The following is a 25,690-nucleotide window of genomic DNA, read 5'->3' on the forward strand; positions in this document are numbered from 1 at the left end:
CATCCCCCAACCAATAGTGCACCATGAGGTGCGTTTGCACAGTGGTGAAGAAAGGGGGTGTGCCCTCTGAAGAACTCTTAGCAATACCGTTGTGAGGGAGTTACTGTAGGTAACAGGAAGGGTTGTTGGCCCCCAAGGACCCAGAGCAACCAAGGAGACCTGATCCCCTGGGCCCATATGGACGTCCCCCACACAAATTTACTACATAGCCCAGGGGAGGTGGCAGTGCCAGGGGCTGCTGGGAGGGCATGAAATCCGCGTATGTTTATTATTGTTATTATGGTTTTCCCCAGGGAGGTGGCAGTCCCTGGGGTGCAGGGGATGCCGCATTGGTACCAATCGCATATTTTTCAAAACTTGCTCCCGGCATTTGGCCCACCCTAGGGCTTCGTTTAATAGATGTATGAGATACCGAGCTTCTTTCTTTAAGAAGTTTGCAACGGAGCCGCTGAACCACCTGCAAATTTGTGTCAACATTTTTGAAAAAATGCTTTAAACCTCCAGCTGGATCCAGGTGAGACCCCCACCATATCCGGGGGTCAGGGTATTCCTACCTTGACCCCTTTTCTTTCTTTGTAACTTTTATTGTGGGACTCTGCTTTAGGCCAAGTCCCAAGATGGCTGCCAACACTTCCTTGTTGAAGTCTTGGCAAGAAATCACATTTCAGCAGGATCCGCAGGTCCACAGAAATCTATCGTTTTTTATACTTAAGTAACTCTGAACTACTGAATAGATTTAGACCAAATCACAAAAAGCACGCTTTTTGACCTAACAGCAAGCTTTCAGTCAAATTTGTTGTAATTCTGTTCGTCTGTTCGGGCTGTAGTTGTGTTCAATAATGAAAAATCCCCATAAAAATAACATGGAGAAAAATATGTTTTGGGACCCCCAACTTTTTTCCTCGGTCCCTGCTTAATGGATCCCCCTGTAACTTTCAACGCAGCAGCTGAACCAAAAAGGGGACTTTTTAAAACATTTCTTGAAGATTACTTAAGCTGCACCAAAGATATTGGCAAAACAAAAAACGCTTTTCCTATGGAAACATTGATACTAACTATAGCTACTTATTGGCTATTGCCAGTAGGTAATATATATATTATAGTGATCAAGATCGCTGTGGCGATCGAAATGCGTCTGGGGTGGACACTTGTCTGTACCACTTGGGTGTTCAAGAAATAAATTGATGGAACTGTGAACCCGTGTCTCTGGAACTCTTTTGAACTGTGTTGGTGGTCCATACCTGTGTTGTTTTTCCTCTGGGCTGCATTCAGAGGAACAGGATTGGTTGTGTGTGTATATATGTATATATACTGTATGCCCAGTGTAAGGCGAAGGATTAATTTGTTTGCATATTTTGCACTTCAAATGATCGTTACGTGTGGGAGACGTACAACATAGGGGTTTCCAGTGGTGAAGGACTGCGAGGATGAGGAAAGAGAGTGGCCATGGCGAGGAGGAGGCAGCCACAGCAGGTAATGCCTTTTTTAAAAAATTATAATTAATTAGGGAAAGGGGAGGGAGCAGAGTGGAGTTCCACTGAGTTTTTTTCCAACTCCGTGGAACTCCGCATAGGAGCACTACGGCAGCTCTGCCATGGCTTAGTCATTAGTAGTACACCAAGTATACACATTAAACTTTCATACTTTTATAGTAGCTTAGTAGATATGTTTAACACTCATAAATTCTTAGAAAACACTCACTGGTTTTCTCATTAGTGATGTCGTTTGAGATGTCATCAGTGATGTCACTCACAATGTAATGAGTGATGTAATATGTGATATTCAGTGCATTGCAGGGGCGTATAGTTAGCTCAATTAACTATAACTGCTGCATGTCTCTGGTTTTGTATGAATAAAATGTTAAAATGTGAGCCAAACTATAACGTCCCTGTAACCTTTGTTTATTTCAGTGAATATATATTTACATACACATATTTACATGTAATATTCGGTGCGGATACTCCACAGCGGGTGCCACTCATGCTCTCATTGCGTGACCTTAAGTAAACAGAAATAGAGGACTATTCCATTCAAATTCCCCAAGCGTTTAGTGTCCACAGTCTTGAAAATGTAATTCATAATATCGTAGTTCAAAAATGTTTATGTGTGATGGCCAATGTAATGTTTTCCTGATAAATCCATAAAAAATTATATTATATTCACATTTAGATTAGTGTCAGACAACATATATAGATATGTACATGCCGATAATGGTGCTCAAATACACTTGCTTTCATGAAACATGTAGCTTCCATGAAGCATAAACAGCAAAGAGGGACATTTAGTAGTCAAATCTATGGTCTCCAAACATGTCAGCTGTCTTTAAATGGTTCCTGTCTTTAATGGCAATTACATTAAGGCCTCAAATAGGCTAATCAGATGTGTTGCATTTGTCAATCCTTAAAATGAAATAAAAGAAAAGAAAAGAAAAACAATAATATAATCCAAAAAACAAAAATCAATATATAATTGGATTAAAAAATTTCACATATAGTGATGTTGCTGCCAGTCATTACAGGACTCCGCGATTTATTCACTGTCATGCAATTTTTCTTTAAAAAAATGTAAGGTGGCACGGTAGGGATACACTTCCCCCGTGGCTTTGTGGGAGGGTCTCAGAAGGATCTCATTTGGGACCAAAGTACAAAAAAATAAGGTGTGTTTTGCCATGTTTCTGTGTGAGTCCTACAATGACTCCTGAAGGGACACCTTCCTTCACAAAAACAATCATTTAGAGCATATTCCTCTTTGTCTGTGAGCTGCAAAATGAAGCATGTATACAAAGAGGAAGTAACGAAAAAAAGAACGATATTTCTCCTTGCTAACCATGTGTCTAGTAGGCCCACCATTTTGACGCATTCCCAGATGACGTCAGAATCTTGGAATGGATTCATATGAATGCCCATAATCCACACATGTAATGCCTCCTCAACGCAGGGTAATGCAAGGCAGTGATATGCTCTGAATTTACTAAATGATGCAGAGCCACGAGAGGAGAATTTGAATGGGTCAATCAATTCTACATAAGGGCTTGACGCAAAGGCAACACAAGCCTTTATTAAATCTTTTCCTGAGCATCAACAGTTTTAAAGGTTGTTCATTTTATGTTCTGCCTTTCTGAGCGCTGGCTAAATTTGTGCCAATCATTGTTAAGCATGGCTGTTAGTTTTTTTATGCTAGATGGATGTAATATTTTATGGCCTGGAAGATCACTCTTGGGTGTTGATTGGTCTTGATGATCTTGATCTTGAAGGAGTTCAACACAGAGAAAATAACTATGTTCTTGTAGAGTTTCTCTGAGAGTTCATTTCTTGCAGTGCTTCACTGATTTTGAGATTTTTCCAGCTCTATTCCAGTTTTCTAGTTGTTCTCTTGCTAAGATTGAGTTCGATAGTGAATCAGGCAATACAGTGTATTTGATGGATGGATCTATAAGTGATAGAGCATACCTTGTTTGTGGTGTTTTGGGTAACCTTATTTAGTAGTTAGTTATCTCTTCAGTAGCATGAAAAAAATGTTATTCTTGTAGTAGACTATTTGAGATGCTCCACCATTTGCAAGATAGAGGGGTGTTTCTGTGTCCTTCACATAATTTTTATTGCAGAATGTCACCTTTTTATGTCTGTCTGGTATAGCAATATATATCAACCTTTGCTGTAGGTTGGGTTGGGCAACCTATGTGAGAAATTGTAATATGCCAATTTGTTTTAAAGGGATTTGATCCACGGACTGTCATGTAGAAAAATGTTATTTCAATTGTGGGTATCATGGATGTAATGAGATCAAGGAAGGAATTATCATAGTCAGGTGGGTGGTAAACGATGTGACAACAGAGCATATTCTTGTGTTTAATTTTGAGGGTTGCTGACAGAAGCTCAAAGGAAGTTAATTATCTTTTAGCATAACAGCTATGGCCACCTCCACAATGTGATGTCTATCTTTGTACAAGATAAATAATCAAGCAAGGTTAACAACTGAGCTGTGATGAGGTCAATTTTCTCTGATGCTTGTTTTTGGGCAAAGGGGGAATCAACATCTATTAGTATACAATTGACTGTGGTGCTTTTGAAATGAGCTCTGTGCTCAATGGAATTTGGTTTGATTTTAATTGGGTTTTAAGGATTCCAGCTGTGCCACAGATTACTGATAGGATTGTGCATGTGTTTGTTATCTCATAAGAATGGTGGTATAAGATTTTGTGTGTAGAAAATGTTAAGTTCTATTTTAAGAAAAGAACCTCATATTGCACCTATTGCATCATATTATAAAGGACAAATCCCCATTTATTGTTAGCTTTTCTCAATTTTAGGTGGTTGCTGTTGGACCTGGCCCATTTTGCAGGGCCTTCCCAACATAATCTGTTTCTATTGCCATTAGGACTCTTTGCACTTTTTCCCTGCTATCAGTTGTAAAGTGTGTGTGCTTTCTCCTGAAAACATGATACAATTGGCATCTATCTGATTGGTACATGTAAGTTATATATAATTCCATAGTAAATGGTACTACCTCCCGCACACACAAAGGAATCTGACACCAGCTATGTCCTACCTTTTGTCACCTTCAGACAGTTTGGAGCCTTGAAAGGGGAATGGAAAGAACTTTCCAGACCAGATGTGGAGTTAGGAGAGGGAGTCCCCCAACACAAATGCTGTCACCAGGTATAAATATTGGACCTCCAGAGCCACTCTTCAGAAACCTTCTGGACCTGTGGAATTTAGAGGAGGTGTGCCCTGCTACAAGAAGACTGCCCTTCTGCTTGAGTGAATGCCTTGCTGTCCAAGAAGGTAGGCTGAACCATTTTGCCTTCACCACATGCTAACCAGAGTGACTCCAAGGATTAGTTGGCTAACCTCCTGTGCAAATTAAAGGGAAACAAGAAGATTCAGAGACCTCAACGCAACTGACCAGCTGCAATAGACCTACCTGCACATGCAACTGGACTTGCCTGAGCAGTGCTGGCTTTTGCTAGATTGTGTCCCTGATCCTCAAGAGGTGCTTCCCAAGGTTCTGGATACTTGACTGGCTCCAAAGTGTGCCCCTCCATAAGAAAAGGTAAGAATCTTGACGTTTAGGTACCTTGCAACTACACACTGACCCATTTGCGCCAAGACTCTGCTGCTCATGATGACCGCAGATGCGAAAGACTGAAGTTAGACCTGCCTTTCGGGACAACAGCGACTACCAGCAATGACCAGCAACATGAAACCTGTGCTTCGTCCTACAGCAATGACAGTCCCCGATGACCGCCAACACTACAGCAACAAATGTCTGCGATGCTTGACGGGCTCTTCACGATATTGTGATGACTGTACGTGAAGCCTGACCTTCTTTCTGCACTACAGCAATCACTATCTGTAATGGCCAGCCTTCTCATCTCGACCTCCTACAATGTGAACAGAACTCTTTGTATCGGATTTTGAAGGTAACCTTTTAGCCGGACTAACGTGGTCCCTGTAGTCTATCACGGTCCGCCTGAACTTGACAGCAAGTGGCGCTTTGTGCTTTTAACTGATGTTTCCACATGAAACTTTAAAATGTAATATCTCCAGTTCTGATTGGATTCTTGTCATAATGGCATCACTTTAATTATTAAAATGTACCCTATTTCTCTAAATTGGTATAGGACTTTTCATCTTGTGTTTTCACTTTATTACTGTTTGATGCTGCATATATACTTTCTCATTGCCTCTAGGTTACACCTGTCTGTTTCGTGCCAAGCTACTAGAAGGTTAAGCACAGTGGGGCAGATTTACAATAAACTAACGCAGCACGGTGCAGCAAGTCATTTTGCTGCTCTGTGCTGCGTTAGTTTGGAAAGCACAGCGATGCGACATATTTACAACAATATGTCGCATCTCTGTGCTTCCCCATGCGCTGGCGCACAAACTGCAGCCAGGCGCCGACAGTCACCCTTGCACCATGGTGCAAGGATGCCTGCATCGTGGGGAGATTCTTTTGTTTTCAGGAAGGGTTCCCTTCCTGCACAAAAACAATCTGAAATGCAGTTTTTCAACTTATATGTGTGCTGCATTAGCACACATAGAAGTTGTAAAACTGCATTCTTTCAATGATTGTTTATGTGCAGGAAGGGAGCCCTGAACAAAAACAATCATTAGAGGGGATTTCCTCTTTCAATGTGTGCTGCAGAATGCAGCGCGCATAGAAACAGGAAAAAAACAAGGAGAAATTAATACATTTCTCCTCGTTGAGCCTCCCTACGCTTCACCTGGGGAGGTGTAGCATTCACATGCATTTTCAAATTTACGAGTACTCGTAAATCTGGAAATGTGCCTTGTTCCATTGGTGTTGCGTGGGAACACCCACAGCAACACCCATGGAATGCCCCATTCATGCAAAGTGCTGCGTGTTAAGGGGCCATATTTATAAGGACAGGTAAACCCACGCAGGGTGGTTTTTCCTGTCCTTGTAAATATGGGGCAGTGTATTGCGCTGCCAGTGGGTCACAAAAAGTGACGTACTGGCAGTGCAAGGGGCTTGTAAATCTGCCCCAGGATAATTTAGTTGCTTTTTATGGTTTACCCTTTTAAGGATTGTGGTTGTTGCTATTGGTGAGCGGTAAACTCTGCTCCTCCGGAGTTCACAGAGTTTTGCCCACTTCGTGCTGCGCTTGAAGCGCAGAGTTACAGCATTTTTTCTTTTGTGCAGCTCACCAACTTTAAGTTGGCAAGCAATAAAAATCAAGCGCTAGAACCACTCCGGGCAAGTCTTCTCAATTAAGGCGTTTGCTGCAGGTTGCTACCTCTTGCATTGAGAAAGTTGCCGCTCGGGTTGAGAAGGCCGCTGCCTAGGGAGAAAATCTTACTTCAACTTCCCAATAACAGATTAACAGAAAAATGTGAAAAGAACAACATCAGGGCAGCTACACAGAAGGGCAGATCATGGAAAATTGTGTCAGCTGTTAACAAGGAAAGTCAAGCAAGATACCTTGGTATTCTTTAGAGGGAAAGTGCATTTTATAAGTGTGTTCACATTTCAGGTATCTTTCTTCAATGTTCTAGTTTCAGTGGGAGAGACAATTTTACATATATGTCTGTAAGAGTCACTCCACACGGATACACAAAAATTGGATTAATTTGAAAAAAAAACATGAATATCTACTAAACGTACCTGGAAATACACTTGTAAAGTTTAGCTCGTCTGCTGTTGGTTTTGGGGGAGCCACACAAGTTATTGCTCCATCAGTATGATCTTGAACTTCACAACTCTGCCCTGCAAAGAAGGTCATACTCAAAATGTTACTGTATTACTGTGCAAAATGTGTTCGCCGCTGTAGACTATACCCTGCGCTATTTAGAATTGGATTTTTTTACTATTATGAAAGATGTATTTTCCATACTTCAACACCTCTAGAAGTGACCAGAAACATATTCTTTTTCTGTTATGCAAACAGAGCATGTATCCATTCCCTTGCACTATGAAGAGTGGCTCAGCATCACATTAAGGGAACAGGATTGGTGGTATTGTTGTTTTGAATTCCGTGATGAAACAAACTCATGCTTGCTTTCGTGGTCTTGTCAGGGACACTGTTTCTCCGGTTTTTGAGGGTTTTTCAACTTTTCGAAATGCTTCTACCATTTCTGTAGAATCTATACTCCCAGATATAGCTTGTAGTAGATTCCATTTGCATAGTATGTTTTATTGTGTTTTTTCTCCTTCTATCTTTATTATTTTGACTTCTGCTCTTGACTGAGCCAGATAAACTGGGCACAAAATCTTTCTCAAATGAATTGGAAGTGAATGTCATGCAGCTTACATGTACGCTTTGCTACATGTAGGCACAGTAAGAGCTTCTTGCAGAAAGTACATTCAGCACATGTGCTCATGCTATAGGTGACAGGCAGGTTCATAGGCACTTCTGATAACACTATCCTGTTTAGTTAAAGTGAAAAATACACAAAGGGTGCATCGGGTCTCCTTGGAATATAACTCGATTTACATACTATGTTTGAAAAATCGTGAAGTGTAACACCAATGAGAAGCAAAATATGTGTTGCAGAATATGGTAAAATGTATTAAAAATCCGAAATTGATGGTGGAGTTGGATTTTTGATATATATATATATATATAATGGAAAAGTAACTTTTGAAAAGTTAAGCTTTCACTACTTGAAGCTCTTGCATACTGAGGGGCTCATTTATGAGCCCCTGCGTCACTTTTGCGCCACCGGTGCGTCACTTTTTGTGACGCACCAGTGGCGTAAAACATGCGCCATGATGCGCCATATTTACAAAGTGACGCATCTACCTAGATGCGTCACTTTGTAAACCCCTGCGCTACATTATACCTGCGTCAGGTATAATGTATGCAGGGTGGGCGTTCCCACGTAAGTAAGCATCGTAGAAGTGACGCATTGAAATCTACGAGATTTCACTGCGCCACTTCTAGGGTGCAAATGCGTCAATATCTTACGCCTGCCTCACAGCAGGCGTAAGACTGACGCAGGCCCTTTCACATTGCTGGAGTTGCGTCACTTTTGTGACACACTCCAGCAATGCGTCACTTTTGCGCCTACAGATACGTCAGAAATACTGACGTATCTGTGACTCCTTGCGACATGATGCGTCATACTGTAAATATGACGCATCATTGGAGTCGCAGGGAGGGCGCAGTGAAAAGTGACGCATCACTGTTTTTACGCAGTGATGCGTCACTTTTCATAAATGAGGCCCTGAGTAGCTTGGCCAGCCTGCAGCTGCTAGTCAGTGCTGTGTTAAATGTCGTGTAAAATACTTTTCTCAGAGCAGAGAAACTGGCTTGGGCCTTGGGGAAAAATGTGACCCAGCTTTACCCAAGCACTGTCGATTAGAAGAGCCAGCAAATTTCACCAACTTAAAAGGGTCCTGTCAAAACATGCAGTCTTATATTCTAGTGATAAGGGAGGGCTGGAGAAGAGGGGTCTTTTGCTACCAAAACATACTTTAGCCTCTCCGTGTTAGTTTTCTCTGAGAAGTAAGATTGCTCTAGAACCAGTTGGAGTAGTTAATGAGAGGGGACTGCTCATTACCTTAATCAAGCCCCTACATGTGCCACAATCTTCCTCCATGGGTAGAAAGTGTTTGCCATCTTAGATTTTACTGATAATGGTGCACTGTGGGATAGGTTTCAGTGAGGCAAACAGGATATGCTACAAAAGTGGGAAGCTTAGCCCCTAGGTACATTTTATCCTTTAGTTATGACTGACTCAGTGGCTAGTGAATTAAACAAAAGTAACACCTCCTCTACAGCTCCTCAGAACACTATCTGAATCTGTGGCAAAAAAAAAGAGAACTGGACGTGTTATCTGTAACCTGTGGGGAGACCTGGAGGGCTGGACCCAGAACTCAAAATTGGACACCAAGAGTCAATCGACTGACCTGTGTGGATACAGGGAAAGAACAAGCTGCACGAGGCCTTTTTTCAGGCCACCCAGTTAGTTGTATAACTGGAACTGGACTAGAACATGCTGGTGACCTCTAAAGGATTGTTTCTCTGAGGTCCTGGTGGTCATTTATAAAGTACTGGCACAAACTGCTGCTACAGCGGTTCACGCCAAAGTATTTCACTCTTTTGTGCAGGGCTCTGTCAACAAGACAGATCTGTGCACCAAACAGTTTTCTTTTTTTATTTTACAAAAGAAAATTTAGAAACTGGATTTTCTTTTTGAAAATAAAAAGAATACCCCTGTTTGCCATAGGACTAATTTCCCATGGCAAGATGGGCATTATTTCTTTTTTATTGTTCCTCACCACAATGGGTTGATTGGCATTGGCTGACAGTACCAAAATTGATATATGTCCGGCCAGCCTGATTGGGCAAGTGGACTACTAGTCAATTCTTTGATGTCCCTCACTACACAGGCCGTTAGAAAAGTTTGGCCATGGGGGAGATGAGGTAGTCTCCGCCATGGCCAAACCATGGTCTGCCTGCTTCTAAATTCAATGGGCAGATCATTATGTTGACGGTAAGCATGACTTAACTTTGTTTACCACCAACATACACATCAGGCCCTAAGTCCAAAGGTAGTAATCTTGACCATACAATAGCACAAAATGTTTCTGACTGACAAGAAGTCTTTCACAGCCGCAAAGGTTGCATTTTCCCATTGGTTGATCCCAGGTTTAATTTATGGAAACTGTGTGTTTGCCGTGACAGGAGTATGGAACTTATTACTGGGAGTCACATGCTTCCAAACTAATAACCCATTTTCTTGCAATAAAGGTTGGCAAAACCCACACCAGGTTTAAATAATTAAGAAAAAAATTCACAAGCATAAAAAAGCCCTTTTGCTGCTATGAAGCACTCAATGACAACGGACACACTGCTGTGTGTGTTTTAGCTTTTCTTTCACCCAAACTGTACATTTCCTAGTATGCTTATGGAGAGCCTGTCCCACATTCCCTTTTTCATTATTTTAATCTACTATTACAGTTCAGGTGCATGGGATTTATATTATTTGAGCTTGCATTTCATTATTGATTTACATTTGTCCCTTTATTTTAACCTGTTTTCTTGTTTTAATGTATTAATAAGCTGTCTGGGAATCTGGAGGTTTTCTGTGCCACTTTGTTTATATTATCCTTCCCTCTTTTGATTATTGTGTGGATTGACAGCTGTTAGAGAACACGCTTGGAGTGGCTGGCTCAGCCCTCCATTCTAAGGTTCTCCCCCTAAAGATGGCACATGCCAATGGTTGCTTAACTTGCCACATGTCCTTCCCTCAGGCATTAATAATATATTCTTATGTTAATCTCGTCTACGCTCAGCACAAAAGTTATGGATGATTATATTGTTGAGGAAAGACAGTTAAAATAAAAATACCACGAACATAATACAAAAACCACCACAAATAATAAATGGAAAAACACATCTATCATCTTGAAATCTTCAGGGCCCTCTCAATTTGGGGAAAATAATATTGAGCTTATTGTGAGGATGAACACAGTTCACACACTGGTCCATTTCAGTTTATGCAACAGGTTCCTGTACACACAGGACTTCAGCAGTCCTGGCTAACTTGAACTCCAACACCTACTAGCAGCTCCCTGAGCAGCTCCTTCAGGTTATGCATGCATGGCTGTCGACTGCCTTGGACCTTCAGCACTTGTTTGTTTTGGAACTTTTAGGCCTTCCAACTTGGATCTTATGACCTTCTATATCAGGACTCTAATTCATTGCTATTGAGTTTGAGGGTCCTGATTGTTCACTTTTTTCTGGGGGTGATTAATTTAAATGAGGTTCCTACTCCTTATTCATGGATTGAACTTTCTAAATATTCACTCTTCAGAGGAAGACCTTGCCAATGGGGCTGAAAAAATGAACACTACTTCAAGGTACATGTTATTAGCAAATGAATCACTGGTATCATACTATAATTATTATGAAAATTGTGGGCCCGATTCACAGAACTAACTTAAGACAAAATCCTAAACTTACTACCATTTTGGTATTCACAGAAGGCACTTACTCATTTCGGTATTCACAGAAGTTAGGAGTCCTAATACCGAAAGTCTTAAAATTAGAATTTTTCTCAATTTAGTAGTAGTAAAGTTAGGACTCCTAACTTTAGAACTCCTAAATGCCGTCTGTGAATACCAAAAGTCTTAAAATTAGGATTTTTCTCAATTTAGTAGTAGTAAAGTTAGGACTCCTAACTTTAGGACTCCTAAATGCCTTCTGTGAATACCGAAAGCCTTAAAATTAGGATTTTTCTCAGTTTAGTAGTAGTAAAGTTAGGAGTCCTAACTTTAGGACTCCTAAACTGAGAAAAATCCTAATTTTAAGACTTTCGGTATTCACAGAAGGCATTTAGGAGTCCTAAAGTTAGAACTCCTAACTTCTGTGAATACCGAAATGAGTAAGTGCCTTCTGTGAATACCAAAATGGTAGTAAGTTTAGGATTTTGTCTTAAGTGTGTTCTGTGAATCGAGCCCTATATATTTTTCAACATATTGTAGATTTTCTTTTTCTTATTTTTCTTATTGACTAGTTTTGCTATGTTACACCACATTTTTATAGCAAATACCTACGTTTATGACATATGTACCCAAAATATGTTTTTTTTGCAAATGTTTCCCATTTCTTGGATTACTCAGGGCCCACTTTAGGGCCAATTTTTATGTTATTTTTTGCAAAAGCATTTCAATTTAACCCATTCCTGAAAGAACATTGTTACACTTTGATTACTTATCAAGGTTCCCATTTGGAATACAATGTTGTCCTCTATGTTTGCCTGTAGCCCGCACGCAGCAGCTTCGAGGGACAAATGGTAACAAAATAGACAGAATGGTGTCCCATCACCCAGCGATCAATACGCCACTGGACTGTCAAGTCATAGTGTTGTTTCCCTGTCCTTTTGAGGTTGGGAACCATCACTGATTTTCTTTGTTCATTACTACCAGGTGAGGCATGGTGAGCACAAGCAGGAAAAACTAAACAATCACCTCAGTGCACAGGGAGAAAAATAACTGTGTATCGGGATCTTTTGGTTTTCAAATCATTGTCAAACCGGAAGCCCAGGTTCCTGGCCGAGTCCACATGCATGTCTCAAGAGGGCAGATCAGTCGCAGGAAGATTAGGGCATGGCTTCCACCCTCCTGGTGAACGAGCATCTATCCACAAGGGGCTAAATGACCCACTAGTGCTCACTAATGCCCTTCAAATAGCATTACCAGTGTATCATTATAGAAGCTACACACTTTTATCTGTGTGAGTGGGATGCTTAAGTAGAAGTGATGAAATGCCTTTCTGTCTGAGAACCTTCTAATGACTTGCTTTGCTTCCACATTCCATGTTTAAAATCCCATACTTGGTACCCAACTCAGTTCATATATATTGCTATTGTAGCAGGAGGACAAAACTCAATGAAGAATATTGCTCAGCAATTATCTCACCCATGATAATTTGTTAATTCAGGTTTACCCGTGGAGGAGAGCAAATTGTTCCAATTCAATGTCAGTCTTCTTCAAATAAATGATACTCTGAAAATCAGACAGTCTCATAATACAGTTTAGAAGTATTTCAATGCTACTTGATCCAAATTCCCCAGTAGCTTTCGCCAATATGAGAAGGTTGTTGAGGGAGCTTTACATGTCCCACACTCTATGAATGAAGAAAAAGGAAGAACAAGAAAGAACATAAACTGCCAGAACATACCTCCAACAAGAACACGAATTGGCTGATCTGTGGCATCAAAGTACTGGCCTGTTACAGTTAGCAGGCTTCCTCCTTGGATACTTCCAGCAGAAGGTGAAATTGAAGAGACCACTGAATAAAAGATTTGCATTAAGAGTCAGCATAGTGGGCAGAGGTAAAAGATACATAATGTCTTTTCTTTTTCAGATAGAATGAATTTCATGAATTTGAGACATGTGAGTGAAATCCCTCCCTTTTTCACTAAACTGTCCCATTGTACAAACAATTCAGCCAGAAGAGTACAAGATTCAGAGTGAATCTAAAGTTGGGTAAGAGCTAGTTCCCCAACTGATGTGCATTTCTTAAACATGTGCAATTAATAAAAAAGTGTTCCCTGGTTCGCTGTGGGTATGGAACTCTCTTTATCTGCACTCTTACTGCCATACTCTGCAGATTTTATTTTTTTTTTTCTTTTAAACTATCTATCACAGTTGAAAATGTAAGAGGTGCTTTACTGGAAATACAATTATGCTGTTTTTTTTCTAACTAATAACGTAACACAAAATTAGAATTGGATCTAGATCTCTCAAAATGTGAATTTCAGTCAAGTTTTCTGGCTATTCACAGAAGATATATTTGAGGTCCATATTACATACTGTGAAATCACTACTGGGCCTTACTATTCATTGACTCAACCCTTCCAGCTCTAAACAATAGTACTTCAACAGATAACCATGTTACAGTCAACTAAAATGGTCAAATACTTGCTGGACCTATACTAGGTATTGAGGAGAGTAGATGCTCACAGTTCATTAAAGTGAGGAAAATAAATGAAGGACAGAGTAGTATTAGAAGCTGACAATAAAATGAAGCATCTACATTTACAAGCATTCTTAAAACAGTGTTGCAATACCAGCTCCTGTAACCTCAGAGAGCCCAAAGAATAAAATGATGTATTCCACATTAAAACTTTGCACCATTAACATATTACTGCAAACCATGTGCACCAGTGGATACGTGACAAACCGATCTGAAGCGTTTTCCTCACGTTTTAGAAATTCATACCTGCATAGGTCTGAAACATTGCAATCTTATGCAGTGAAGATACAAAATAGGTATTGCTCGCTGGAGAACTCCTATGGAAAAAACAAACAAATAATCTTTAGAAACAAATGATCATATTATGGCTCACACTGCCTTAGTAAAATGCACATTCCATTGATAGAACATGTCATTCCTTCTAATTTGCATTTTGAATGTCTTTATTGTAAAATGGTTCCATACATTTAACAAAACAGCTCTAAGAACCTATGACCAACCTCTTGAAATATCTGTTTCACATACGAGCTGTTTGTCTACTCAAAAGAATACCCATACACCCGGTGAAAGCAATTTGACATCCTGAAAGGGCTCTCTGGACTCACAACCTAATGCATCAGTAGCAGGAGATATCATATTCCTGTAGGAAATGCTAATTCACCTGAGAGAGTTATTCGTCCCGGGAAAATAGCTAACATTCCTAGTAAATGAGTGATTGGATACCCTGAACAGCATGAGGCCTCCTGAAAGGATTGTAATGCTCTACAAAGGAGCCCTGAGGAATTCAAATTTGGCAATATGAAGCTGTTAAACATTGATTCCCCAGAATTTAGATATATCTGCCGGTTAAAATCTTTTTTTTTAAATCTTGTTAACTATTTTAGTTTGAGGCAATGTCGTCAGTTATCTATATTTGCATCTTGTCAAAGTTACAGTTTTATCAACTTATCACAACTTATTGCAGACCTGCTTGAAGTAGATATCTTGCAAACCAAAAAAACTTTTAGGCCTCCTGGAACAGTCATCTAGACACCTGAAAAATCCTGAAGACCGCTCCCTCACAAGAGACAGGCCTTTCGAAATAGTTATGAGGGGCTGCACAGGCAGGCGTAGGTGGCCATTTTTATTGGTCCTGAGGGACTGTAGTATCACAGAAGGGACCGTAAGTGTTTGTGTGGCCCTGTGTAACAAGGATAGCACTGGTGCACATACATCACTGGTGCTTTTTAGGAGGGTGACACCTCATTTTCATGGTGGCGTGCAACATGCAAATGAGGGAAACATTTCCTCTCTATGATCTCCCCATGTCATGGACGCAGGTGAAGAGACAAATAGGCCATCAGGAGGTGCATTTACTGAGTGCTACAAAAAGATGCCATACTGTGCACCTGCTGAGGGCAGCCCTCTAGAGGAGAGAATGGGGACCCATGGGCCTCCCTGTAATTCTCCTCTAAGCGGGAACAGTCACTCACTGTACCTGCCTGCAAAGAGATCTCTGCCCCCCCCCTTTGAGGTGCAGGTGCCTGCACAGTGAAAGACAGAGTGGCATTGTTCCTAACCAAGAAACACCAAATAGTGAGGAGTCAATCCTAGTCACCCCCATATTCAACATGTACATGAAACATTTAGGTCTGTCTCTCATCAATGCTGAGATTGCCGTGCACAAAATTGCAGACAACACCCAACTGTACCTAAAATGTCCCAACAACGGAAGTCATCATCTTGACTAATACACTGCCTTGGGGCAGCGTATTACCAGTAATAGACCGCACAGTCCCTGTTTGGCCTGGCACACCGATTTGAAGGTGCACTGCAGCAAGAACATGGATATTGCATGCTATTTGTGATATGACCTAGGTCTCCTTAAGTACTATTAGGCTTTCTATCAGATTGATTGGGCCGTCTGGAAGAGTTTTCAGGCCTATCATGGCAAATGGTTTTCACACAAAGTTATGAATTTCTCTGATGTTTGTGTAGGGCAAATATCACTCTTAATGTTCAACTTAGCTGTCAGGTTAAAAAAAAAACACTGTGTCCTTAAGTATAAGTAGAAAATGTAGTTTGGTCACACAAGAATGTTTGAGAAGCCTCACAAGATAGTTTGAGAAGGCTCACTACCACTGATTCCTGCTGTTCCACTTGCTCATTAAGGACAAAGCTAACAATATCCTTAGTGTTGGTCATATAAATTTGAATAAAATAACATTGTAGGATGTACAGATATTGCCAGAAATATTTTATTACTCACCCTGTCTTTAACAACATATTGAATTTACAAATATCTATTGTAATTAATTTGCAGGTAACTATCACGTTTTATATTTTCCATAATTAAAAAAATAATTTGTTCCCTACTATTAAAAATGAGGTTTCTTTTTTAGGCAGAAGGAAAGAGTACAAACATGATAGCACATAAAGTGAAGATGCACAAAGTTCTAAAATTTTGTTAAAATAATAAAATATCAGCCTAGAATATACTTCTATTCTTAATATTGCGACATAGAATACCTTCCATAAGGAGAATCCACTATGAAACTGACATTATGATGACCTGTATACAAAAGAAAACAATTGTAAACATTAATACAGAGTCTCTTTAGTGCCCATAAATCAAATCTGAACAAAATTGGCAGCTTACCAACGTATATTCTGGTCATTTTGCAAATCATGGTTCCCGTATTAGAAGAGGTACGTTGTAATCCATACCTAAGGGAATACATGGGAATAATTCACAGCTGTATTTTTCTGCAACTAAATACTGTACTTTAATATCGGCTTGATTTGAGCTACTTGTAGCATAATTTCATTTGAAACAAAACCACCTTTGGCCATAAATATGCAAACAATCCACTAGATATTTTTAATTTCCAACCAGCCTAACAGAAATTAGGGATCTACAAACAATCCACCACAAATGTTAAAAGGTCAACCAATCTACCAAGAGGTGTGGCGCAGTGGCCAGGGGGCCTGACTCCGGAACACAGGGTTCATGGTTTGATCCCTGGTGCCGGCGGCAGGTAAGCCCAGCACCATATGACACTGGGCAATAGATTGCTTAATCTTCCCGTAGGCCCCCAGCGCCGGGACACCTCTCTGGACGTAGCTGTGCACTTTACAAATGCTGATATTTCATTTCAGCAGATCCCTGAAGCCAATATATTTAGAGGTTTGAGTCAATCATCTTTATATTTTTTTAGTGACCAGAAAAAGAAAATTCTGACCCCTGCACAAACCCCTGTTTGCGCATGCATCAAAATTATGACTTATGTGAACTTTGTCACACACAGCAACTTACCAGTGTGATAAAGTTTCCATTACATGGAGACATTTTGGCAGGTCAACCCTTGAACTTAACATGGGAAGAAATCCTCAGCATTAACAGCGAAATGCTAATTTAGGTGTGCTTAGAACCAAAATCCATATGTAAAGTTTAGGCAAAACTAGTGATAGGTGCTACTTTTTGCACCCAATAAAATTTGTAGTGTCGGATTTTATGGAATGTGATAAAGCTTGTATTCAGGGCCAATGTTAGGGTGTCGCAACTAGCAGTGACGACTCCTCCGCAATGGCAGAGAAGTGTTGCCTCACTGGCTCAGAGCCCGCAGCTGAAAAATAGAAAATTATTTAAATATTGTTTTAGTTTTCAGCTGCTAGCTAAGCCAGAGTGTGAAGAACGGGGGGCTGGGGTCACAGGGTGGAGTGATTGGTGCACTTCTAAGGGGCTCATTACGATGTCGGCAGAAAGCCTCCTCCCAAAAGTTTGAATCTCCTTGACCGCGTCAGAGCCCTTTTGACCAACTCGGTCGGTTTACATTCCGACCGCCCGATTACGATGTTGGTGGTCGGAATGTAAACTGCGCGATCATTCCAAACCGGTTCTGAGCAACTCGGGAAGTGTTCCTGTCGGTCAGAACTGCATCGTACACCCCTATGGACAGCGTTTCCACCCTTGGGATTACGATGTCGATTTCCAACAGCCTCTTTGCATCGGCCTGTCTGACACAAAAAGGCTGTCGGAAAGTGACTTTGGAGGCCCCTCGCAGTGCCCCCCCAAGCCCTGCGGCCTATGGTTGGTAGCCGAGCGGCTACCTGAGGTGCCCCACTGCAAAACTCTGCACTGTGTGGCAGGCAGTGTGGGGTGCCTGCAACAGGGTGTGAGGTTTTCTGCAAACACTCAATTTCCCGATGGTTGTCGGGTGGAATACGAGCTACCAAAGGGAACAATGGGACTTCAACCAAACAGTGTTTGGTCGCATTGTAATTCAGAGGTCAGAACCGCCGACTGCTAGTTGGTCGGTCCCCAATCCGTGACGGTGTCGGGAGGAGGAATTTCACCCAACATCATAATGAGCCCCTTAGTGCGCATGTCTGTTTGACCGGCTGTCTTAGGCCGGCCAAACAGACATGTGCAGTTAGGTTTCTCTAACTCACATGTATTCTACAGAAGGGTGGAGAAACGGCACAGTCTCCCTGTGCCTGAACAGAGCGTCTAATCAGCTCGCTCATGCCATTCCCAGGGCAGCTCTTATAGCATGAAAGCAGCATTTAGATTGGTTGGGGTGTCTGTTCCAGGGACTGTTGGGAGAAAGCAGCAGGAGAAGTGCAAGGCTCCCGAAGGACCAGGTAAATTTTTGTAATTCTTTTTTTATTTAACCCCCCCTACCATTGCTGCTGCCTTGCGGCCCCCACTGCATATTGTTCGCAGCCGCGACTGGCAACTAGTCCAGCTTTACCTGCCACTGAGCTTGGGGGAGGTGCGGGGATTCCGTGTTTATCAATAATCTATGGGTTTAAAAAACACATGCCGCATAGTTCCTTTTATGTCCAGCAGTTTTGAGGCAACAATCAAAATCTCAAGCTAACTTTAATGAATAATGTTCCAGCTGGAGAGAGATTGGAGTTTTACCTAGTGGCAGTTTAGACTTACCCTAAAGTAGTGCAGTTGGTTAATATTCCTGCTGCAAAGAATGTGTACCATGCAGATCACAGAACTATATTCTATGTGGATACCTCAGTGGGTTACTGCTTTTGTAACACTGATTCTTTTGCTACTTGCAGTTCTTAAGTTATAATGGTAATATAGCACAGTGAGCTATGAACTGTCGTCAAAGAGCTGTATGCAAACACCATGGTACAGGTGAGAACGTTATATTTTCCCCAGTCTTTCATTATCTTAATGTTGCTAAAAGGGGTTTGGGTAGAAGTACACTCTTATTAGCAAGGTCAACCACTTTAGTACATTCTAAATCTTAAGTGTGTGCTTCTCTAGACCAAACACTTTTAAAATACACTGCCTACTAGTATAGATGATGTGACTCCTACACCTTGTAATCCTCATTTTCTTATGGAAAATTTCCTATACACTGACCTACATCGGTATAATTCATTGTCTCTGTATAACGTGTGATGTAACGTGCTCTGACACCCTACATTGGTAGGAGTAGTGCTATAAAACAAATGAAATGCATGTGACAAGGGGCTATGGAGAGATGAGGGGCACTGTTGGAGGGTGGTAGTGAGAGGGTATGTAAAGAAGGAGGTCATTGGATGGTGCTAAAAGGTTTGTCAAACCAGGCGTCTCCAGCGCTAAAGCCGACCCTGCTTATATACAGGGTTGTTACAGGGATAAGAGGGGAGCAAAGCAATTTAGGCTACACCCTTATACATCACAAATATGCAATTTAACACATGTAACTGGCATTATATTCACTGTGTGCTCTAACTTCGTTAATGTGTGTGAAGCATTTAAAATTATTAATGGGATAAAACTATTGCAGTGATTAGAGATTTATATAAGTGTACACTAATGTTCGTTTGAAACGTTTAAATATGTACATTGTATTCTTTACTCATGTTTTGCACTTATTTTTTACATTGTACGTGTGTATGTATTGGCATGTATTCGAAGTGCATATTGAATGCATTTTGTCTTGCCAGCATAATCTTTCTTGCAAGTGTATTGCCATGATTCTTTAAAGTGAGAGAAAGACTTATGGTTTGTATTAGACTGCTGACAGTGAGGCCTGGAGTGAAGCAATTGACAGTGAACGTGGTCAAAATAGGCATTCTGTTCATCATGTACATGGACAGAGAGATATTCAAGGTTAAGAATTACAGTCCAAGTTTCATTGCAATGAGAAACTGAAGGGATGTTGCAGATGCTCTCTAAAGTAACAACTTGGTTGGTTCCTTGTGATGTGAAAGGAGATAAGGATGTTTCTAAATCTCCTATTGCATTGAAAGGAGAGGCCTCTCTGCTTGTCTTAGTCTTACAATTGTGAAGCTTTATGCTAAACACTTATTTCTTTTTTGTCAAGACTTTTACTGAAATCCGATCCTGCTGGCACCCTCTATGCTCCCTAAATAGTTATTCCTAATAGATATTTGACTTGTGTTTAGAAGAAAGAAAGGAAGTTTCTTTATGGAACACTAATTCTGTATCTCATTTCATGACAGATCAACTTACTGAGATATTTCAGCTTATCTGCTGTACAGTTGTACCTATTTAATTTATTTTCGGTATGTTTATGTACTGGATTGATTGGTAATCCTAAATAAAACCTTTTAACCTTATTTGGTGATACTTGCTCTTTATTGTAGGATCACATTGGCTTCACAAGCTAGAAATTAATTGTTGATGTCTTCTGCCTTACAGTGCTTCATGTTAGCACACAAAGGTCCATATGGCCAATGGGGAAAAATATTTGCAGACTTTACCAAGAGATTACATTGTAAGTACCAGCGAGCTGTAAAAAGTAAACATCATATGTGATTTTATAAATAGCTCATCCTGCTTACTAGTTTACCTGCTTGGACTGTAAACTGTAGAGAGGGTGATTAGAGAGAAAACTGTCAAAAACTAAACTGAATTTAGAACAGTGGTTTTTCTCAGTATCGTTTCAAATCTTATGTATGTGCTGTAGTAGTAGTAGTAGTAGTCCCGGCCAAGTATGGGACGCATTTATTTAGGAATGGTGCAGCCATGGCTGTGGCACAGTTGTGGTGGGATTGAGGCCAGATCAGGAGAATGGCCATTGGAGATTTGGTGCTGTGAGCAACAAGGTTTTTTTGGGCTCTATGGGGGAGGTGATGACATGTAAAACACTAATGATATGGTATGGTATTTGTTTTTCAATGTAGGGTGTGTGAGCGATCCAGGGAAGAGAAAATTGGTGACATCGATAGTAGGACATACTTTTGTGTGGTGGGTAGCTGGGTACATGGATCAGCAGATTTACGGAGTGAGCCTTGGACTACCCAGTAACAGACATGAGGTGATATGGTGAGGTAGGAGTGTGATGAGATGAGGCAACCTCTTGCCTCTTAGTTAGTCTGGTTCCCCAAAGGTGTCCCTGGACATGCTACTCATACACTTGGGGGAAAATTATCTGGTTAAGTGGTCCGGCCTGACACTTCTCAATCAATCAGTGTTTGTTAAGTGCAACTACACACCCGTGAGGGTCTCAGGGAGCTGGGGGGGGGGCTGCTGATCTGACTGGGCGCTGAGGTTCAGTCGAAGAGCCAGGTCTTGAGATCCTTCCTGAACTAAGCCAGCAATGGGGATAGCCTGAGTTGGAGATGCAGGATGTTCAAGGTTTTGGTGACGAGGTAGGAAAAGAATGTTCCCCCGGTCCTGGTCTTGCGTATACAAGGGACGTGGCAAGGGCCAGTTGGGTCGTATGGATGTGTCTGGAGGCTACATGGAATGAGAGACAGTGGTTCAGGTATGCTGGTCTGGTGTCGTGGAGGGCTTTGTTGGCGTGTGTAAGGAGCTTGAAGGTGACTCTTTTGTTGACTGGGAGTCAGTGGAGTTCTAAAAGGTGTTGGGAGATGTGGCTGTGGCAAGGGATGTTTAGGTCCAGTCTGGATGTGGCATTTTGAATGTTCTGTAGTTTACTGAGGAGTGATGCCTGGATAGAGTGCATTGCCATAGTTGAGTCTGCTGCTGAGTGCTTGGGCAACCATCTTTCTGGCCTCAGTGGGGATCAATCTGAAGGTCTTTAGAAGCATGCAAAGAGTGTGGAAGCATGATGAGGAGATGTCGTTGATCTGGTCGTTCATAGTGAGTGAGGGGTCCAGTATGATGTGAAGTTACGTTCTTGGTCCATGGGTGTGGGGGGGAGGTCCCAGCGTGGTAGGCCTCCAGGAGTCTTCCCAAGTGGACTTCTGTCCTGTCCGAGTTGAGCTTGAGGCAGTTGTCTCTCATCCAGGTGGTGGCGGCTTTCAAGCCATTGTGGAAGTTGTTTCTAATGATTGTGGGATTGTTGGTGAGGGAGAGGAGCAGCTGGGTGTTGTCGGCGTAGGAGATGATGTCTGTGGATCTTGACTATGATGCAAGTGGGGCCATGTAGATGTTGAAGTAGGTTGGGCTCAGAGAAGAGCCCTGGGGGACGCCGCAGCTGATCTCTGTGGGTCCTGAGAGGAACAGTGGTAGTCTGACTTACTGTATTCTGGCGGTGAGGAAGGATGGGATCCAGTTCAGGACTTTGTCGTGGATGCCGGTGTCGTGGAGGCTCGTGCTTAGGATGCGGTGGGAGACGATGTCAAAGGCGGCCAGGAGATCCAGGAGGATGAGGGCTGCTGTTTCTCCCTGGTCGAGGAGGGAGCGGATCTTATCGGTGGCTGCAAGGAGAGTGGTTTCGGTGCTGTGGTTGCTATGGAAGCCAGATTCGGAGGTGTCAAAGACATGGTTGGTTTCGATAAACCCGGAGAGTAGAGTGTTGATGGCCATCTCGATGACCTTGGCTGGAGAGGGAGCAGAGAGATGGGTCTGTTATGTCGCTGGACAGTTTCTTTAGCAGGGGGTTGATCTCAGCATGTTTCCAGTCATGTGAGAGAAGGTGGTGGTCTCGATGGAGCAGTTGATGATGCAGCATGTGTGATGGAGGTGGCGGCTCCGTAGAAGATGTGGTGCGGGCAGCAGTCCGAGGGGGCTCTGGAGTGAATGCTCTTCCTGTTCTTGAGAATGTCGTTCATGGTGCGCAGGGTCCAGTTGAGCCTGCAGCACATGAAAGAGGATTTCCAACTGACTAAGAGTAAATTCTCAGGGACATGCCTCCTTTGGATGGAGTTTGTGCCTAGGCGACAGTGGGGAGGGTTTGAAGCACTGAGCCATTGTCAAAGCCAGGAGAAAGCTCAACAGAACGAAGAGGGTGTTCTGTGTGGCAATGGACATTAAGGTGCTATCTCATAGTGGTATTAAGGAAGAGGATCAGTTTCTGTTTTGCAATGATTGTGCACATCTATCTCAGTTTGGGAATGCTTATTACCTGATGGAACTGCGGTACAAGGTGGTGAAGCTTTGGAATGAGAAATTATGGTGCAGAGGTTTCTATAAGTAAGGAGGCAAATTATGTTCCTGGTTGGTGGTTGTTTGGGGGATGGAGTGTCAGATGTGGGCATGTGCACCCCTTTGGGGGTGGAGGGGTGGATTTGCCCACCGAGGAGAAGAAAGACAGTGTGTGGTGCTTTGGAACAGGACAAGGAGGGTGCATTGGAGGATGCTTGGTAGGGTAAGTGAGAGAGAGACTGGGTGAATGCAATGAAGACAATTAATGACAAGTGAAAGTTTGAGGGCAGGTGTGGAGATTTGGGGGGTGAACAATTGGTATACATTGAGGATTTTGATATATTGAAGAAGGTGACGTTATGTGAAAGTTGTATTAAAGTTAACAATAATACCGCAAAACCTGTTATAATAAAGTTGCCTTTTACACTTTACATCATAGAGGACGTGTGATTATTTAACAAATCTGTAATGAGAAAAAATAAACACCGGTCCCAAAAAATGAGTGAATTTGGGTCCCACCAGCAACCACCAATTCAAATTAAGCACTGATTTAATTACATAATGTCAAAAGAAGTGCTGTAACAAAATATGGTGAGGAATGTGCACCGTCACCAACTGAAGGCCTCTGTACGCTGTCAATTCTATACACTTTTTCCATCACTGCAATAACAACATGCATGATGGAATTATCGTTGTGGCCATAAATCTCCTCAATGTTGACATTCATACTATCCCACATGCTGGAACAAATGCTCAGAAAAGGCTACATTTTAAAACGTTACTGCATTTGGGGATCGATATTTATGTTTAACAGTTTTATGGTAGCTTATAACGTGCAATCATTCTATTCTTAATAGCCCGTCAGAGATCTTGTAGATTTCTTGTCCTGTAAAAGCCATGTGGTAATTACAGGTGTCAGTTTGTGTCTGTGGTTGCAAGTGTCACCAGCACGCACATTGGGACAGGAATGTAGTTTTCATCATCAGACATTGACCTATACCATAAAACAGAAGGAAAGAAATGCAAGAAGGAAGTGGGTACCAAGGATAGGTAAGCAGTGGCAACGGGAGAAAGCAGTGGTGAAACAGATCCTACATGAGTGAGATGAGATAAGGAGACAGCACAGGTAAGGTAATCAAGGCTTGGGAGCCTTGGAATTTGGCAACCCCAGCATGTGGCAGCACTGGCAGGTGTCACCTAAGAATAACGTTGTGCCCCTGCTAAGTAATTACACACTGGGTCCTTATACGCAACAGAACATGCTATATAATCATTTCTAATGCACACTGTATTGAACATGATCTCCACATTTTTATTCAGCCTGAATACCCCCCCAAAAACCTTGAGTGGCTCCACAATTCTAGCCACTACATGTTTGCATGCATGGTACTTACAGAGTGTCTGAGTTGGGTGCAAGCAGCTCACAAGGCATTCCTCCTGCATAAGCTCTGAAAATGGTGAAGGTAGTGAAATAATATAACAAATTAATGATACATAATGTCATAATCAGGCAGAAAATGATTTTTCAAACATAAATTAATGCAGGAATTATATATTACCACCCTTATTGCCTAGGGTTGTTGTAATTGTGTTATAGAAAGCAGTATACCACAACGTGGGGCAACTGTGGGTTCCATAGATTACTTATTCAGATTTTAGATTTTTTTTAGACTATAACAGATATAATTAATTACATACAATGGAATATTATATATGAAAGCATACAAGTACAAAATTTACACGTGTCCATATTTGCTAACATATATTTAGTTATTTAAAGAACACATCAATATCGTTTATAAGAATTACCTCAAAATTCGAACATTTGAACTGACAGCGGTATTACTGACGTAGACATCCGTAAAGATGATTCCACTGATGGTGATCATTGAACCTGAATACATTGAATAAAGGTCACCATACAAATATACATTTCAACATGAGAAATGTGCTAAACAGTTATAACTTCAACTAGAGAGGGTTTTTGGCCTTTAATCAGTAAGGCTAGGCCAAATTTAGCAAGCACAAAGCAACACACATGCCAATACTGATGTCAGTTAGTCTTCAATTCACATGATCACATATGACACTTGATGTGACTGTATATCATAATTGTATTGATTTTGTCTTTCACTTTTTTCATTTGTTTGTGAAAATATGTTTTCATAAATTTTGTAGTCAAATACCTATCGGTTTTCTAAAGTAAAAAAATCAACATACAAAACTTCACAGAAGAACACAGCATTAGTATGAATCAAGTTTCAAAATACTCAACGCCACAAACTACATTGTTGGACAGGACATGGACATAACAGAGACAACAAATTCAACAATACAAAAAACAAATATGGTAAGCTCGAGTTCTGTATTTCGTAAACAGGTTCCTTTAAAACAAGAGAAAACTAGACATTGCCCTGCAGGTTGAAATTGGCTGTCCAAAAATGCATTTC

General features: G+C 41.4%; 1 protein-coding gene across 1 annotated transcript in view; it reads right to left on the reverse strand.

Moving 5' to 3' along the window:
• Positions 1 to 25,690, reverse strand: part of LOC146830898 (fibrocystin-L-like) — a 1,500,901-nt gene that overhangs the window by 1,275,582 nt on the left and 199,629 nt on the right. The window contains exons 7-13 of the mRNA XM_085605087.1: positions 25,050 to 25,134; positions 24,635 to 24,688; positions 16,590 to 16,657; positions 16,460 to 16,502; positions 14,198 to 14,268; positions 13,154 to 13,264; positions 7,129 to 7,230 (exon numbers count right to left, since the gene is read on the reverse strand). Coding sequence (XP_085461213.1) covers positions 7,129 to 7,230; positions 13,154 to 13,264; positions 14,198 to 14,268; positions 16,460 to 16,502; positions 16,590 to 16,657; positions 24,635 to 24,688; positions 25,050 to 25,134 — 534 coding nt within the window. The remainder of the gene's footprint in view (positions 1 to 7,128; positions 7,231 to 13,153; positions 13,265 to 14,197; positions 14,269 to 16,459; positions 16,503 to 16,589; positions 16,658 to 24,634; positions 24,689 to 25,049; positions 25,135 to 25,690) is intronic.

This window comes from Triturus cristatus, chromosome 5_1, assembly GCF_964204655.1.
Source record: "Triturus cristatus chromosome 5_1, aTriCri1.1, whole genome shotgun sequence".
Classification (NCBI taxonomy): domain Eukaryota; kingdom Metazoa; phylum Chordata; class Amphibia; order Caudata; family Salamandridae; genus Triturus; species Triturus cristatus.